A 17,728-nucleotide genomic window follows, 5' to 3' on the forward strand; every position below is an offset into this window, starting at 1 on the left:
CCTGTTTAACAAATGTATATTTCCTCACGGTTGTGTGTGTGCGTGTTATTCTATGCCTAACATGTTTATATGTCACTGCATAGATCCTAGATAAGTTGTTATATATTAGATACGCAGGAATCTCTGCTCTTGTTTTATATCACACTGATCAAATGTTTTATTATCATAAGCATTGCGCTATTCAAAAATTGAGGAAAGAAATAAATGTTAGACAAGTACAATTATTAACTTCAAATATTACAAAGCTTGAAAGTTAATTTATACAATACTTTACTTCTCATACTATACCATTATAATCCTTACACATATTCTCTTGCTGTGTATTTACATATCTATTACTCTAGTCCTACTGTACTAGGGACAAATTAAATAAAATCTATAAATAAAAATCAAATTATAAATAAGTAAAAGTAAAAAAATAAAAAATAATATATATATATATAAAAAAATGATAAAGATTATAAATGTACTCTTGTAAGCTATACTTTGCCTACCTATCACCTTATGTCATGCCTCAATCTATCCTCCATCCCCACTCTGACTCTTCCCTATACTAATCCACCACTAATTCCTCTTGGGCTCCGGAGTAGCGTGCTACTCACTGAGAAGCGCTTCGCCACCTCATCAGGGGTAGTAAGGAGTATATAAATACTATTACAATAATCTAATTGTCAACCAAAAGGTGGTTTTATCTTACTGCTTTCCATCTTGGTTCCATTTTGAGACACCTCACTAGTACATACTAGACACACATGGTCAGAAAGAGCTCCTCTGAAACAGTGTTGTAGGCCACAAAAGCTCAATACTTTTGACAAGGGAGATGAGACCCTATGGTGAAGCACACCACCTGAGTGCGGGCGATGGTCTTTTGTCCTATTAAAAATGGGACTGATAATTTCATCAGAGACCCACAATACTATATCAAAATATTTGTATTTTTCCCAGAGTACTTTTTGCAAACATGTACCACTGAAGAAGAGCAGATGTAGTTCTGGGTTGGCTGCCTTTCATCTAACCCCCGAATTTAATGATCTGCTAAAGAACAGGGGCCACACTATACATGTGGCGCACTATTCTACTTTAGCGGCATACTTAAGCCTACGTTTAGGAAGAGGCTGAGACACTGCACTGTTTGCATCGGAAAAAAGCTTACTAATTAAACAGGCCGACTGTTTGAAACTGCTCGTCTGCGTGTGACTGTGCACACAGCAGCACAGCCTGCATTTGAAAGGGGGCACCCTGGGAGCTCCTAGTACCCAACTGTACTTCACCTCAATGTGGCACACAATCTGCGTCCACTTTTAGACCTCTGCGTCCATCCCTGTTATATGAAGCAAAGGCTAACAAAGAGTGTCCTCATTTGCATAAGACGACCTCTCATTGAGATGGCAGCACCTGATCAATCTGTATTACAAACCTTTTTTTTTTTTTAAATTTGTTTTTATTGTTATCAACTACTTGCTGTTTTTACAAGTGTAATTCTTCTTACAGTAACGTATTGTCGTGATTATACATTTCTGCTAATTATACCATTTCCGGGCTTTGCGGTCCATGCAGTACGTTACGCATTTGGTTAGCCTTTACCATGCATTTACTTAACTTATCAACAGTTATTTCTTCGCCCAATTGAAACTTTATAATGGCATTCACATTTTCATTATCCTACGTTACTGTTGTATTCTGTGACCTGTTAACAGACTTAACTCAACTTCAAACTGTATATGAACTTTTAGGCCTATGTGGGAGGAACTGTTTAATTGCTAAATTACTAAAAAGGGAGATAGCTTGCCCGGGTATTGCTTGTCGTGTTTTATTGCCCTGCGTTCCGTCATTACCCTCCCTTATCCTTTTTATTATACCATCCCGCTCTCCCCCTCACACTCATACCGCATCCGGATCAAACTGATTCTTAGTAGTCATTCAGTCTTAGTTACAGTGAACTTCCCCTATGTTGGGATCTTCTGACCGTGTCCATTAGCTCATCCCACTCCCTCAGGCTCCATCGGACTCTTTGTTAAGTCTTCCCAGTTAGACACTAGGTTTTCCCACTCCGCCGCGATTGGGGTCTGAAGGACCCCCCTCGCCTCCTCAGCCCTAAGGACCTGAAGCTCTGCCCTGGACCACCTTGTGACATCGTTCCTCCATTCTGTTAGTGATGGGTGGGTTGGGGACTTCCATCCCTTCGTGATCAGTCTTTTAAATAGAGCCAGAGACAGGTCAAGGAAACGATTCCCAACCTTGCCCCACCTAATCCCGGTTCGAAGACCCAGTAGGCACAAATCAGGGGTTGGCCGGAGCTCCAAGCCGAATAACTTCGTGAGGGTAGCCATCATCTCGAACCAACCCACCTGGATTCTCGGGCATACCCACATCATGTGGTCAAAGTCAGCTTCCCCGCCCTCACATCTGGGGCATACCTTGGGAGCCCCCCCATATATGCGGTGCAACCGATGTGGGGTGAGGTAAGTTCTGTGTAAGTAATTGTATTGAATATATCTGAGCCTCGTGTTGCGTGAGATCGTTCTAGGATAAGCTAGAGCCCTGGCCCATTCCGACTCGGACAGGTCTCGCCCGGCTGTCTTCTCCCATTTTTCTCTTAGGGAGTGCAGGGGGTCCACAGCTGACTCTATTTGGGCACGGTATATTTTTGTGATCATGTGAGGTTCCTCTCCTGCCGTCAACAAGAGGTGCAGCACCCCATGGATTGTGGGTTCTGCATTAATTGTACTCCAGTGCTCTTTTAGGGTGTGCATCAGCTTCCTGAAGAATAGGAATTGACCTTGCGGTACCCCTCCTACTACTAAGTCATCGAAGCTCTTCAGCAACCCCTCCTTGAATAGTTCCCCCACTGCCCCCAGCCCTGCTCCCACCCATGGCCCCAATCCTAGCCCCCCTCGCTCACGCCCCCGTAGTTCTAGGGCGACTACCTCCAGTGGTAAAGCGGGAGAGTATGGCAGCCCGACCCCGGTCCTTTTCACGCAACGCTTCCAGCATTTCAACGCCACTTTACACATTATGCTGTCACCTATGAGGGCGACCTTCCTACCCGCCATATTTGCCGCTATACGAACTGTGTCTGTTATTCCTTGCGCTGTTGCCAGGTCTAGCTGTCCCCTGCCCGCCATCCAGCCGGCCACCCATTGGAGCTGAGATGCCAAATAATACGCCTCGAAGTCAGGGGCACCCAGTCCCCCCAGACGCGCCGGTCTACAGACGGTTGTTAGCGCCGTTCTCCTGCGACCCACATCCCATATCAACTCTCTAAGCAGTGCATTTAACTCTCGGAACCATTTAGGAGGGACCTGCACTGGCAGGTTCGCAAAGTAATAGAGTAGGCGTGGCAGCATGACCATTTTGGAGAGCGCCACTCTGGCCATTATTGATAGTTTCAATGACCTCCAGAACTCCACCGAGGTGCGCAGGGATCTAAGTGTCCTGCCGAGATTGCCGTCCCTAAGATCGCTCAGTTCGTGAAATATTTGTATGCCCAAATATTTAAAAGTCTGCGGGGCCCAGTTTACGTCCGCAGGGCACGAGTCCGGACGAGCGCAGCCTGCCAGAACAGGGAATACAAATGTTTTTCTCCTGTTAAGTCTGAGTCCAGATAGACTCCCGAATTCCTCCAGAATCCCCAGCGCCCACCCGACACCTCCCGCCCCGTCCCTCAGGTAAAGGAGTATATCGTCGGCATATAGAGAAACGATATGCTCAGCCGGACCCCAGATAATTCCCTTGCCCACTCCTTCTCGCCGCAACTGTGCCGCCAGGGGCTCAATTGCCAGGGCAAACAACATCGGTGATAGGGGGCAGCCCTGCCTAGTTCCGCGGTATATTGGGTATGCACTGGAGATCGACTTTCCGGTCTTAACTCTAGCCAGGGGGGAAGCGTACAGTAGGTCCACCCACTTCACCCATTCCTCCCCTAGTCCCATTTTGAGCATCACCTTCCTTAAGTAATCCCACCTGATTGAGTCGAAGGCCTTCTCGAAGTCCACCGCCAACAAAACCCCAGCTGGCGGTCTCAAAGCCCTGGGCATATGCAGCACCGAGAAAACCCGTCTTAAATTCAAAGAGGTGCTTCGGGCAGGAATAAAGCCATTCTGATCAGTATGCACTAGCTTGGTCATATGGGGCAGCAATCGAGCAGCCATGATCTTGCTAAGAATTTTGAAATCACTGTTTAGCATTGATAAAGGCCTAAACTCCGTCACCCGTGCTTCCCTGTCTTTAGTTTTGGGGAGAGGGACCACCACAGCCTCCCGCAACGTTTGTGGCAGTTCACCCTGTCGCCGTGCCTCCGCGTACATCTCAGTCAGTTGGGGAGCCAGCAGTGACCTATATTTTTTGTAAAAGTCCATGGGGAGCCCGTCCGTTCCCGGAGTCTTCCCTGGCGCTAGCTGTGCTATGGCTTCGTTTACTTCCTCCACTGACACTGGGCCCCCCAGGGCCTCTTTATCCACTGCGTTCAGAGTTGGTAGCGGGATTTGCTGTAGGTACTCGTCGAAGGACTCTGTCCGCAGATCACTGGGTTTCCCGTACAACTGCATATAATATTCCCTGAATGCATGGTTTATTTGGGCCGGGCTGAGCTTGCGTGAACCCTCCCCATCTAGTACACATGTGATAGGCTCACCCTGCCCCCCGGAGCGGACCAACCACGCCAACATTCTCCCCGATCTACCCTCCTCCGCCTGCATGGATGCTGTGTACTTTTGTCTATCATGGCATCTAAGCTGCTCTTCAATGCGGGAGTGTTCCCTGCGGGCTCGACTGTAATCCTCCTTCTCCTGCGCTGTTCTCCCCTGTCCCAACTCCCCTTCGTGTATGTCTTTCTCCAGAGCATTTAGCTCCCTTTCAAGTGTACGTCTAACCCCCTGTAAGGAAATGCCTCCTTGGCATGGTTGCCCCCTGACTTTTTGCCTTTGCTGATGCTATGGTTACAATTGAAAGTGTGCTGAGGCCTGCTAACCAGGCCCCAGCACCAGTGTTCTTTCCCTAACCTGTACTTTTGTATCCACAATTGGCAGACCCTGGCATCCAGATAAGTCCCTTGTAACTGGTACTTCTAGTACCAAGGGCCCTGATGCCAAGGAAGGTCTCTAAGGGCTGCAGCATGTCTTATGCCACCCTGGAGACCTCTCACTCAGCACAGACACACTGCTTGCCAGCTTGTGTGTGCTAGTGAGGACAAAACGAGTAAGTCGACATGGCACTCCCCTCAGGGTGCCATGCCAGCCTCTCACTGCCTATGCAGTATAGGTAAGACACCCCTCTAGCAGGCCTTACAGCCCTAAGGCAGGGTGCACTATACCATAGGTGAGGGTACCAGTGCATGAGCATGGTACCCCTACAGTGTCTAAACAAAACCTTAGACATTGTAAGTGCAGGGTAGCCATAAGAGTATATGGTCTGGGAGTTTGTCAAACACGAACTCCACAGCACCATAATGGCTACACTGAAAACTGGGAAGTTTGGTATCAAACTTCTCAGCACAATAAATGCACACTGATGCCAGTGTGCATTTTATTGTAAAATACACCACAGAGGGCACCTTAGAGGTGCCCCCTGAAACTTAACCGACTATCTGTGTAGGCTGACTAGTTTTGGCAGCCTGCCACAACCCGAGACATGTTGCTGGCCCCATGGGGAGAGTGCCTTTGTCACTCTGAGGCCAGTAACAAAGCCTGCACTGGGTGGAGATGCTAACACCTCCCCCAGGCAGGAATTGTCACACCTGGCGGTGAGCCTCAAAGGCTCACCTCCTTTGTGCCAACCCAGCAGGACACTCCAGCTAGTGGAGTTGCCCGCCCCCTCCGGCCAGGCCCCACTTTTGGCGGCAAGGCCGGAGAAAATAATGAGAAAAACAAGGAGGAGTCACTGGCCAGTCAGGACAGCCCCTAAGGTGTCCTGAGCTGAGGTGACTCTAACTTTTAGAAATCCTCCATCTTGCAGATGGAGGATTCCCCCAATAGGGTTAGGATTGTGACCCCCTCCCCTTGGGAGGAGGCACAAAAAGGGTGTACCCACCCTCAGGGCTAGTAGCCATTGGCTACTAACCCCCCAGACCTAAACACGCCCTTAAATTTAGTATTTAAGGGCTACCCTGAACCCTAGAAAATGAGATTCCTGCAACGACAAGTAGAAGGACTGCCCAGCTGAAAACCCCTGCAGCGGAAGACCAGAAGACGACAACTGCCTTGGCTCCAGAAACTCACCGGCCTGTCTCCTGCCTTCCAAAGATCCTGCTCCAGCGACGCCTTCCAAAGGGACCAGCGACCTCGACATCCTCTGAGGACTGCCCCTGCTTCGAAAAGACAAGAAACTCCCGAGGACAGCGGACCTGCTCCAAGAAAAGCTGCAACTTTGTTTCCAGCAGCTTTAAAGAACCCTGCAAGCTCCCCGCAAGAAGCGTGAGACTTGCAACACTGCACCCGGCGACCCCGACTCGGCTGGTGGCGATCCAACACCTCAGGAGGGACCCCAGGACTACTCTGATACTGTGAGTACCAAAACCTGTCCCCCCTGAGCCCCCACAGCGCCGCCTGCAGAGGGAATCCCGAGGCTTCCCCTGACCGCGACTCTTTGAACCTAAAGTCCCGACGCCTGGGAGAGACCCTGCACCCGCAGCCCCCAGGACCTGAAGGACCGGACTTTCACTGGAGAAGTGACCCCCAGGAGTCCCTCTCCCTTGCCCAAGTGGAGGTTTCCCCGAGGAATCCCCCCCTTGCCTGCCTGCAGCGCTGAAGAGATCCCGAGATCTCTCATAGACTAACATTGAAAACCCGACGCCTGTTTCCACACTGCACCCGGCCGCCCCCGCGCTGCTGAGGGTGAAATTTCTGTGTGGGCTTGTGTCCTCCCCGGTGCCCTACAAAACCCCTCTGGTCTGCCCTCCGAAGACGCGGGTACTTACCTGCAAGCAGACCGGAACCGGGGCACCCCCTTCTCTCCATTCTAGCCTATGCGTTTTGGGCACCACTTTGAACTCTGCACCTGACCGGCCCTGAGCTGCTGGTGTGGTGACTTTGGGGTTGCTCTGAACCCCCAACGGTGGGCTACCTTGGACCAAGAACTAAGCCCTGTAAGTGTCTTACTTACCTGGTTAACCTAACAACTACTTACCTCCCCTAGGAACTGTGAAAATTGCACTAAGTGTCCACTTTTAAAACAGCTATTTGCGAATAACTTGAAAAGTATACATGCAATTCTGATGATTTGAAGTTCCAAAAGTACTTACCTGCAATACCTTTCGAATGAGATATTACATGTAGAAGTTGAACCTGTGGTTCTTAAAATAAACTAAGAAAATATATTTTTCTATATAAAAACCTATTGGCTGGATTTGTCTCTGAGTGTGTGTACCTCATTTATTGTCTATGTGTATGTACAACAAATGCTTAACACTACTCCTTGGATAAGCCTACTGCTCGACCACACTACCACAAAATAGAGCATTAGTATTATCTCTTTTTGCCACTATCTTACCTCTAAGGGGAACCCTTGGACTCTGTGCATGCTATTCCTTACTTTGAAATAGCACATACAGAGCCAACTTCCTACACCCCCGATGACTGCCCCAAGCAAAAGCCCCTCGTCACCACCTTAAGTGCCTCCCATTCCAGGGCCCTAGTGGGGGTGGACCCGTTGTTTGTCTCGATGTATTCTGTCAAATGACAGCGTAAGGCTTCTCTGTACGACTGGTCCTCAAGTGTTGAGGGGGACATCCTCCAAGACGGTATGGGGGGTCTGTTCTCCGGCACCCTCATCGTTATTAACAAGGGATTGTGGTCAGACAAGGTGCGGGCCAAATATTCCGAGCGTGTCATGTTAATTAACAGGCCTGCAGTGCATACTACTCTATCGATTCTTGTATGTACCTGGTGAAGACCCGAGTAATAAGAATAATCTCTGTCAGTTGGGTGATGCACTCGCCAGACATCCGATAGCCCCCACCCGTCCAACCACTCCCCTACCCTTTTGGCTGTTTTTATTGCCGCAGCCCCCTGTATAGGAGGGGTAGACCTGTCCAGTTCAGTGTCTAGCACCGCATTAAAATCCCCACCTACTAATAGCTCTCCGGTGCATTGGCGTGTAAGGTGACTCGATAACCCTGACATGAAGGCTACCTGGTCTTGGTTAGGGGCATAGATGCAACTCAAGACTATCGGTACACCATGCAGCCTCCCCTCCAGTATCACAAATCTACCCTCCTTGTCAATATTGGAAGAGATCGTCGTGAAGGGGACCCCCGCCCTGATCCATACCAATACACCTCTAGCGTAGGCAGAGTATTCCGTTGCGAATACCTGCCCCCTCCACCTACGTCTCAACTTCTCTCCCTCTCCAGGCGCCAGGTGAGTTTCCTGCAATAGAGCCACCTGTACACCCCTTCTCTTTAGATAGGAGAGTATCTTGTGCCTTTTAGCCGGAGTGCCCATCCCTCTAACATTCCAGGTCATGAGATTGTAATCTGCCATTGCCCATTTTCGGTTTGGTGGCTCTGTCCCAGCCCTCCCAAGCCTCGGAGCCTCCTCTCCCTTTATCTATAACTTTGTCACATTCCAATTCCAATTCCCACATTGCCTTATTAACTTTTAACTGTATGACCCAACTCCCAGTCCCCAGGGCGCCTCCGAACTTGTAGGTCGCCCAGCAAATTGTGCAACAGTGCAACTTGTTCAGTCTCTGATTAGCAGTACCCGCCATTATTGTCAAACGGCAGAGTACTGGTCTGGGGGGGTGGCCTTGCCCGGAGGGGCCGGTCGATCCCAATACGCGCCCTGTCTCCAGGGCCTTCCGTGCGTCCAGGCTAGCCAAGTTCGTCAGCTGTTTGCGGGGTTACTTTCGGGGCTCGGGTTGAATGATCCGCTTCACCTGCAGATGAAACCATTGTGTCGTCAGACTCGTTCCCGGATTCTTCCTGGGGTGACGCCTCTCCGCTCATGCGTGCCGCTGCCTCCAATGCCTCCTTCCTTCCTTTCTCTTTCTGTGTTTGGGTAGGTACCATACGTCTGCGGTTTCTGGGCTTCCTTCCCTTCAGCGCTCGGCGCGCCCCGTTCCCAAGCGCGACCCTTCCTGTGGACCCTCCTGCCCGGGAGCTGTGTGACTCTAGCCATTCCCAGGCTTCCTCAGGTGACTGAAGGAACGATGTCTTCCCTTCCAGAATCACTCTCAATCTGGCTGGGTAGAGTAGCAAATATTGGATTCCCTCCTCCCTTAGGGCTCTCTTGACTGCCAGAAACGAAGCTCGTTTGTTTTGTACCTCGAGAGTGTAATCCGGGAATAATGTCACCTCCCCGTTTCCGACTTTAAAAGGGCCCGATTCCCTGGCCCTCTGCAGGAGGGTGTCCCTGTCACTATAATGTAACAGTTTAGCTATCACGGCCCGGGGCCAGCGGCCTCGCCGGTACCCGATATCTGTATTACAAACCTTGTCGGTGATCTTCCAAAGTGCCTCGAGAAGTGCAAAAAGCATGTGCACACCCCTGTTCTGCCCTAGCGGATTTAGCGTAATTCGGCTCCCAGTAATGTGCATCCATCTTGACAAAATCAGTATTCAAGAACGACCATCTAGCGCAGCCATGTGTGTGCTATTGCAAATAGACACATTCCACTCAAGTGGACTACAAAAAGTACGCACACACCTCCTTCCCGTTAAGAGGCACCGTTCCACAATTTGCAGGGAAGAGTCAGCAAGCAGTCTGCACCTAAGTGGCAAGTAGAAAAGGATGGCACCCTTGGACAAGAATTCATCTGAAGTAAAAGCAGCATGTGAAACAACTCAATAAAACATTTAGGACCAGATGTATCAAAGGGTCTTACCCATTCTGTGTCTATGGGAAAATGCTTTAGTACATATGGCCCTTAATCTTTTGTTGAGTATTCAATCTACTAGTACATGGCCCACTGAAAATATAAACTTTTTTATACCTCCAAACAATGGATGTGGAACCAATGCTACTAGAACATGAACAAATTAATTCCATTTGTTACAGCTTTAGCCTGGTTCCTGTGATCCTCCTTTGGTTGAAAGATGAGCAATGTTTAATTTAACATTAAATCCCTTAAGCAGTCAAGTAAAGATGACCTTACAGTTGCCCATGTTGGACCCAGATGGATGTGAAACTCATTAAAACCTCCGAGATAACTTCTCATATTCGTTTTGTGTCATCTTACAACGTGCTGTGGATTACTGACTCCCTGAGGAAAAACCGTTTTTTCCTCGAATGGGTTTGCCTTACTAGATTATGGAATATTCAATGCTGGAGAGTTTACATCACAAACAATAGAACACTTTTTTTTTTTTTTTAAATACTGAAAACACATTTTAGGATTTTGCACTTACTTTGTCAAGCGTCATGTCTGGAAGTTCATCAGCAAGGTCACTTGGAGAACTATCAGCACTAGAACACGTTATGACTGGAATTGCAGATTCATATCCGTAGTATGCAAGTAGATCATCCAGAGGCATGTTTCCCTCCTGCCAAAAGGATGAGAAGCTTTAGTTTCCAAGTGTTGCTGTGTGTAGACGTTCTAAATATGGTAATTACCCCTACCGCCCTGACCAGCATCGGGCTGCCATCATACTCTAAATCAGCCCTTAAATGAGTTACGACTACTTTGGACTAGTTTCTTCTACAGGATCAACCTGTGGAGATTCGGATGTAGACCCTAAAGCTATTGAGAGAAACAGTCTAGTTCAATATGTCAATAAACAAATTATACAATTCTTTTCTCTTTTCCAATACTACATATATTCATAGCAGCAACAGCCAACGTGTTTCGTACTTTAACACAGGACTTCTTCAGGGCTAATCAACTGACTTCAAATTGGTTTATCATGTCATTTTTTATATGCCATTATGCATCTGTCAGCAGATCCCATGACAGAAGCTTCTGTTTTACTTTTGCATAATTCAGACACGGGGTCTGCTGACAGATGTATAATTTGGACGTTTCAATTGCATATGAAAAATGACATAATAAACCAATTTGAAGTCAATTGATTAGCCCTGAAGAAGTCCTATGTTAAAGGACGAAACACAATGGCTGTTGCTGCTATGAATATATGTAGTACTGGAAAAGAGAAAAGAATAAAAAGAAGATTTGTATTATAATATCACATCAAGGAATTGGACATTGAAATATTATTGGTGGTGGTGCACTACCGTTGTTCTAAGTGCTTTTTACCTTTGGTTTAAAGGATTTCACCTTGGCAGCAGGTGTTGGTCTGAGTGCACACAAGTTAGCAAAAGAATAACAAACTTTGTTAAATGTGGGGAACTGTTGGGTTAGGTGCGTTGATTGGTAGCCTGCTGTTTTATTTTTTGAGAATATAGAATCAGCAAGGTACATTGTGCAAGGATTTTCTTGGGTTACTGGGACTAGTGGTTTTTAGGTGGCATACTATACAGTTGTTCTTGCTTACCAATTGTGTTCCAGGTCCACCCATACTACTGCAACTCCAACTGATTAAACAGCACTCCCTCTGGGCACTTGACCCACTCTAAGGAGCAAGGGCATGCAGTCAATTCTCATTCTAGGGTGTGCTAGGGAGGTTATAAACTTACACATAGAAGAATAAAATAAATAACACAATATCAATGTCCGGTATTCAAAGAAGAACATGGCATTTATCTACAGGTGGTTGAATAATCAGGAAAACTTTAATACCAAAAAAGGACAAGCACCTTCCGGAGTCAGGATACAACAAACATTAAATAGCTTTTTACAAAATAGGGGTTATGCAATATTAAAAAAAAAAAAATAAAAAAAAATGGGCAGTAACCCTACAGGACTGTGCTCAGGTAACCTTGGATATTCAGGGCTAGTCGGGAAGTGGCCACTGCAAGCTCCTCAAGTAGGATACAGTATTGTTTATCTTCCTTGCTAGTCAATGTGGCCTGCCACATTCAATACGAGGATAGTCCATTTTGAAAAGAAAACATTTCCTCCAGTTTTGTATAAGTCCATCTTCCTTTTGAGCAACGTTTTTGCCTAATTCTTGAAATAGGGAAAACTAAGGCAAGTTCTATTCTAGCTGGCCAAGGTTCCTGGATCTTGGAAACCAGACAGAGCGGTGTTGCTCACAGTTTGTCAGGGACCATAAGTCACACAAAATAGGAGACGGGTAGGTGACACCCAAGCAAAGGTAATCTAACATAAAAAGAAATCGGTTAGAAGCCTTCCCTGACAAGGTTTAAGAGATGCTAGATGGGGGAAGCTGAGCAGAGGAGTATGTGCAGGGTTGGTATGTCTATACTAGACAAGCACCCTGACACAAAGATTCACTCAGCACGTTAAAAAAAAAAAAAAAAAATAACCACACACACATACACCACAACTTCCATACATGTTTTGCACAAGGAATCCTATGGACCTCAGTAATTGGGAATGGAAGAACAATTTATGACAAGAGCCAGTAGACATTCTCTTCTCAGTAGGGCAGGTAAAAGGTCCTGTAACACTGAACTTAGTTATCAATGCCACCACCAGTCACACCAAAGCCTGAGGCGAGTGACAGTAGACATCTCTCAGACGAGGGTGGAAGATGCACTTTGGGTGTCCACTGCCAGCAGGAACAGTTCTGCAGAATAAGAGGAGTAACTCCAGTGGAATTAACTAACTGTTGAGCTCACATGGGGAAAAACAGTGGAGCTACTGCAGGTAAGCGAATAGGGTTGGGAAACACTGCTTTTGGCATGCAGAAAATGTTATGTTCCAGCACACTGTACCTTGAAGTTAACCACAAATGGAAATATTTTCCCAGTGCGTAGAATCTATACATTTCCTGAAATCTAGGTGTACTGAGAGGATTTTTGTTTAACCCAACTAATACATTTTATGAAAATCATGTGTGAATCTACTTTCTTGGACTCTGTACACAAGGGACCCGTCAGCAGTAGGAGAAAGACCTCCAACTATTTCCATAACCCGTTTGTTGAGCAAAAGAAATGTGTACAAAGACTCCAAAGTAACATGTACCTTAATAATCTTCCATTTCAATACTCTATAGAGGTGAACTGTGGGGAAATTAAAGAGTTTCTATTTGGAAATGTAACCTCTGCCGCAGAGAAAAAATGCTAGCGATTCAGAAAGACGACACGAGCAAAAATGACAGTCAGCAAAGACTCTCATCAACTTTTTTCAACAGTTAATTCTACAAATCATTCTTGTTGGAATGGGTCACAGAAAACTTTGAATTTAATGGTCAGGCGTACTGATCTCATACTGAGTTCTGAAATCTCTTAAAAGAGGAAAACAAACAGTATTTTATACATTCTCCGCCAAAAGGAAACAAGTATTGGCAATTTTATGGGATCTTCTGGATTTGAATAGGATGGTCTTCAATGCATAACAGGGCACCCATGGCTAAGCTATTAAAAACAGCTTATCCAAAGGACGTAAACGGCTTGGATATGTATTTAAAAACACACGCACAGCCGATCTATAAATAAAACAGAAAGGAAAACTCGACGATTGCTACAAGGTCTTTCACAAGTTACTCACACAGGTATAAAACAGCCGCAATGAAGAGGACCAACGGCCTAAAAGAGTACACAGTAACATCGTTGAGTTTTACTTGTAACCAATGGAGTGCTATCGCAGGATTATTTGACGATGCTCCCTCATCAGTAGTATTTAAAATAAAACATTTTTTTTTTTGTTGCACAGGAAGAGGTCAGTCAGTGTCCGGAAGCATGTCAATTGAAAGGGGGTTTGAGTAATTAAATGGTTACACTTTCCTTGGTATATTTAACACACCTGTGTTAAACTAAATTATGTTTTTATGAATGTACGTATGTATATATTTCTAGGTAAACGTATAAACGGAGAATAAACTTTAGATGCAAACCCTGAAATAAGATATTATAAAAATAAAAAATAAAAAGGCTACCTTTGCTAAATGGTGGATTTCTGAGTCGAAGTTTTTTCCACCCTCCATCATTTCTTCTTCTTCAAGAGTTCTCTCGTCGTCATAGTCATGTACCAACATATCTGCAGTAGGGTCAAAATCATGATCCTCAGAGGATAAAGATCCAACTACAAGAAAAAACACCTGTATCACTAAAAATTAAAGTGAGCTGTCCAAATTACGTATATTGCTACCCTGGATCACAATATTAGACAGTGTTTTATTTCAAAGTATAGCTAGTGCATTTAAATAGACAGAAAAATACGAAACAATCTCAAAATAGCCCGCATCCTCATATTTTCATCTAATGCTATCATTATCTCAAAGCGAAATACAAGCATGGTGAAGCACTACAGTTTGCTAGAAAATAAAATCAGTACCCCTACGAGAGAACCAGTAAGTAGAATACTGTGCAAGCAGTGAGGTTCATAAAAAAACACTAGCGTTTTAAGTTTTCTAAAGTTTGGATGAAGTTCAAAAGTTGTACCGCTAAAGCACCTACAAGATCAGTGTGTTGAACAAAGTACTAAGACATTACAGAGGTATGTGATGGGCGAAACCAACGATCAAAATAAGAAACTTAGTAGCAAGTGGAACATTTATAGCTTGCATATCTTACTAGTTTTAGATTTAAGCTAAACCAGTTAAACGTAATTTAGTATTGCATAATAAACTGTATGCGGAACAAGTAGTTTGAGGTTATGTGATTTAAAGGCGACGTAATGACAGTCGTATTTTATCTTATGTTCGTAGAATAATTATGCACCTCAAATCTGAACCCTTTTAACCTATACTTAGGCTATAATCGGCAAAATGAACTTTCGGCGCTTTCTATCATGTAGCGCTACGTAAAACACGTTTTATACATATGCCAAAAACGTCTTTATTCACCATGCCACTCACTGTCACTGTCTCATCCTCCAATTTCCCTTCCTTTGTCTCCCTGAGTCACATGATCCACGCCCCCTGACTTCCATACCAATATGTTCCTTCCTCTGTTTAACTGTCACTCCCCACCTTTAAAGAAAGAAAACAAAATTCAGTGATGTGCAATGGTCTCAATTTCAAATGGTCAATCCAAACCTACTCAACCCTGCCTGCGTACCTCCTACACTGTGCGGTTAGGCTGTTATTGTGTGACGTCATAACGCATGCGACCAGCCTCACTGACAGTTCTTCATTGGCTAACGCTGCAGCGAGTCACAATAATGCGATGACATACAAACACTAACAAATGCCTCATTTGCTGCCCCACTCATCCGATCATTTACAGGCAGAAAAGTTAATCAATCGCCTATCTTTTAGAAAATGTCATTTAATTTTGGATGTTATGCTTAATTTATCTATAAAACATACTCACGGAAGTAACCGCGCCTAGTTTCAACTAAAACATCTGCTAATGAAAAAGAAAAGTAACGCGCAGCGAAGTAACAGCGAACACAACACAGGCGTTTGGTAAGAGGTTACGGCAACCAAGCCAATACTAGTCTAATTCGCAATATTGTACACCGCCGGATGGAAAGCGCTGCACCACCCGCCTCAGACTACACGAAAGAAGATTTGTCAACAATCGGAATTTCGTTCATCTCAAAATATCATTCGGGCGGAGCAAATGGCTTTCGCCCGGATTATGAGGCTACAGGAATCGTGCCTATGGGTTGTTTGGGTGACGGAAGCGTTTCGATCAAGCAGTGGAGGGGAGCGGTGAAAAGTATAGTTATAAGCGCAGCAGCCGCACAGCTCCATTACCTAAGCAGCACAGGGGTCGAGTCATTGCTAGCACATCCTCACCGCGCTGAAGTGAAATAAAGAAGAAGAAAAAAAAGACACTAAGAAAACAGTCCTCCGGTGGGACATGGCACAACACACATCAGAGGGAAGGGCACGGGGTACACAATACATAAAAACAAAACAAGTATGCATTTTATGGGGGAAAAAAGCAAATTGCTTAAAAGTACTGAACGAACCCAGTTAAAATAAGGCACTCCTTGCCGCTCGGGCCTAAAATAAAGGAAATAAACAGGACAAACCTGGGCTGGAACTTCCAAAGGAAGCCTGCGGAGAAAGGGACAAACAGATATGTTACAGCAAGCAGGGCTGCGGGTAGCCGCGCACTGGAAGGTAAGCAGAAAGATGTGGAATTTGCTGTAAACTACAGGTTCCTCTCGGAAAATGATCGCCTACAGCCGCCCCTCCCTCGGCCACTGGTACAGGGCGTTCCGCTGCTGCTCTTGGGCCCGCAGCCGCGACCCTAACCAAAGGCGGACAGCGGCGGGGCTTCTTAGCTTGGTAACGTAACGCCAGCGGCGCAAACCCATATAATGTCAGAGCCCAAAAAACGACATAGGGATACGAGAGCCGGCATCCATAGAGGCATTGGCAACGGGAACCGTATAGGGGGCGTGGGCGGAGCAGCCTCACTCCTATACCATCTCGCTCCCCCCACCGGGATCAGCGCAGTGGACACCGGCGGCCGAGGCCTACACTCCCTCCCTTTCAGTCGCTCCCTGCGGCGCCCCCAGTCCTCCTCTGGGCCCAAGGTCGCTCGTGCTGACACGATTGGACCCCCTTGACAGCCCGCCGGGATCACCAGCCCCACCAGTGTCCCCATACCCCAGGGATCTCGCTCAAGAATCGACCGCCTCAGCTGATTTTTCCTTCTCACCTCCGCCATATTGGTACCTCTAGGCGAACGAACGAGCAACTTGGACGAGTACCCGAATGGGAGGGCGCAGCCAATCAGCGTGCGGCGCCGGGAAAGGTGTCCGGCGGCTGGATGGAGAGTGCGGGGGGCGGGGGCGCTGACAGTGTTCTAGCAGAGCCCCTTACACCTCTGCCCGGACCCACCCTCCAGAGCCAAGGCCGGTGTTCTGGGGGAGCGTCAAGAGTCAGTACACCGGCCATGATCCTGACCCTGCAGAGCACGCACATAAACTTCTGCCCTAGAAAGTGCCAACATGCGAGTGGGAGCTAAAGCGCAGAGACACAAATGATACACAGTGCAAATAATGTGTCAAATTCTAAACTTAAATTGTAAGGAGTGAGTGGAAGTATACACAGATCAGTATTATTGGGTGTGTTTCCTACCTACGAAAGTTTTTTTTTTTTTTTTCTCCCTCCGCGTCCAGCATAGGCATGGGACCAGGCAAGGAGAATTGGGTGGGGCGAGTGACTTTTCGAGCTCACCAGATTTGTCACACAAACAAGCGCCCTGTCACAGGTTTATTACTATCACTTTAAGAGGGACCCAACCTTGTCTGTGGATGACAGTCAATTTAATGTTTGCCTATTACAACATTTATAGAGTGTCCCAATATGGGGCGCTAAATCGATTGCCGCAATGCTTAGGGTACATCATGTATGGCGTAATAATGCAATACCATAATCACTTATTCGTGCTTAAAAATGTTAATCTGTAACCCGCATGGATTTAAACATGATTTATTCATTATTTGCGCATATTAATTTCCCATATTATTTTTCATGTTTTATATTTAGGTGTAGCACATTGAATGAATCATATAGCTTGATTAACGTTAGGTAGCATTGGGGGGGCCCGCGGAGAGAGTGACTCGCTCTAGTCTCTCCGCGGGTCTTTTCGGGACGAGAGGAAGTGGCGCGGGTGCCCCAGGATTGGCGGACAGGTAAGTGGGGGTGGGCGTTAGGGATGGGTTAAAAGGGGGTAGAGGGGTGGGGTCGGCCTCTTTCCAGACCGACCATTAGAGGGAGGAAGGTTTTGCAGGGAAAGACTTCGAGGCGCAGAACGCAGGCAGGGCCCAGGCCAGGTTAGTCAGCAGCGAGTTGGGGGGGACC

General features: G+C 46.5%; 1 protein-coding gene across 9 annotated transcripts in view; it reads right to left on the minus strand.

The window, feature by feature from the left end:
* The window catches only part of MIER3 (MIER family member 3), a 262,722-nt gene extending 246,076 nt beyond the window's left edge, over positions 1-16,646 (minus strand). The window contains exons 1-7 of one of the 9 annotated variants that reach the window (XM_069222367.1): positions 16,581-16,646; positions 15,946-15,970; positions 15,665-15,710; positions 14,819-14,932; positions 13,898-14,043; positions 11,429-11,506; positions 10,346-10,480 (exon numbers count right to left, since the gene is read on the minus strand). In XM_069222367.1, coding sequence (XP_069078468.1) covers positions 10,346-10,480; positions 11,429-11,506; positions 13,898-13,996 — 312 coding nt within the window. In that variant the 5' untranslated portion in view covers positions 13,997-14,043; positions 14,819-14,932; positions 15,665-15,710; positions 15,946-15,970; positions 16,581-16,646. Of the gene's footprint in view, positions 1-10,345; positions 10,481-11,428; positions 11,507-13,897; positions 14,044-14,806; positions 14,933-15,664; positions 15,711-15,945; positions 15,971-16,580 lie in introns of all 9 variants that reach the window. The other 8 variants (XM_069222376.1, XM_069222395.1, XM_069222405.1 and 5 more) reach the window with 8 other exon arrangements.
* Positions 16,647-17,728: the final 1,082 nt, after the last annotated feature.

The sequence above is a fragment of the Pleurodeles waltl genome, chromosome 1_1 (genome assembly GCF_031143425.1).
Source record: "Pleurodeles waltl isolate 20211129_DDA chromosome 1_1, aPleWal1.hap1.20221129, whole genome shotgun sequence".
NCBI lineage: Eukaryota > Metazoa > Chordata > Amphibia > Caudata > Salamandridae > Pleurodeles > Pleurodeles waltl.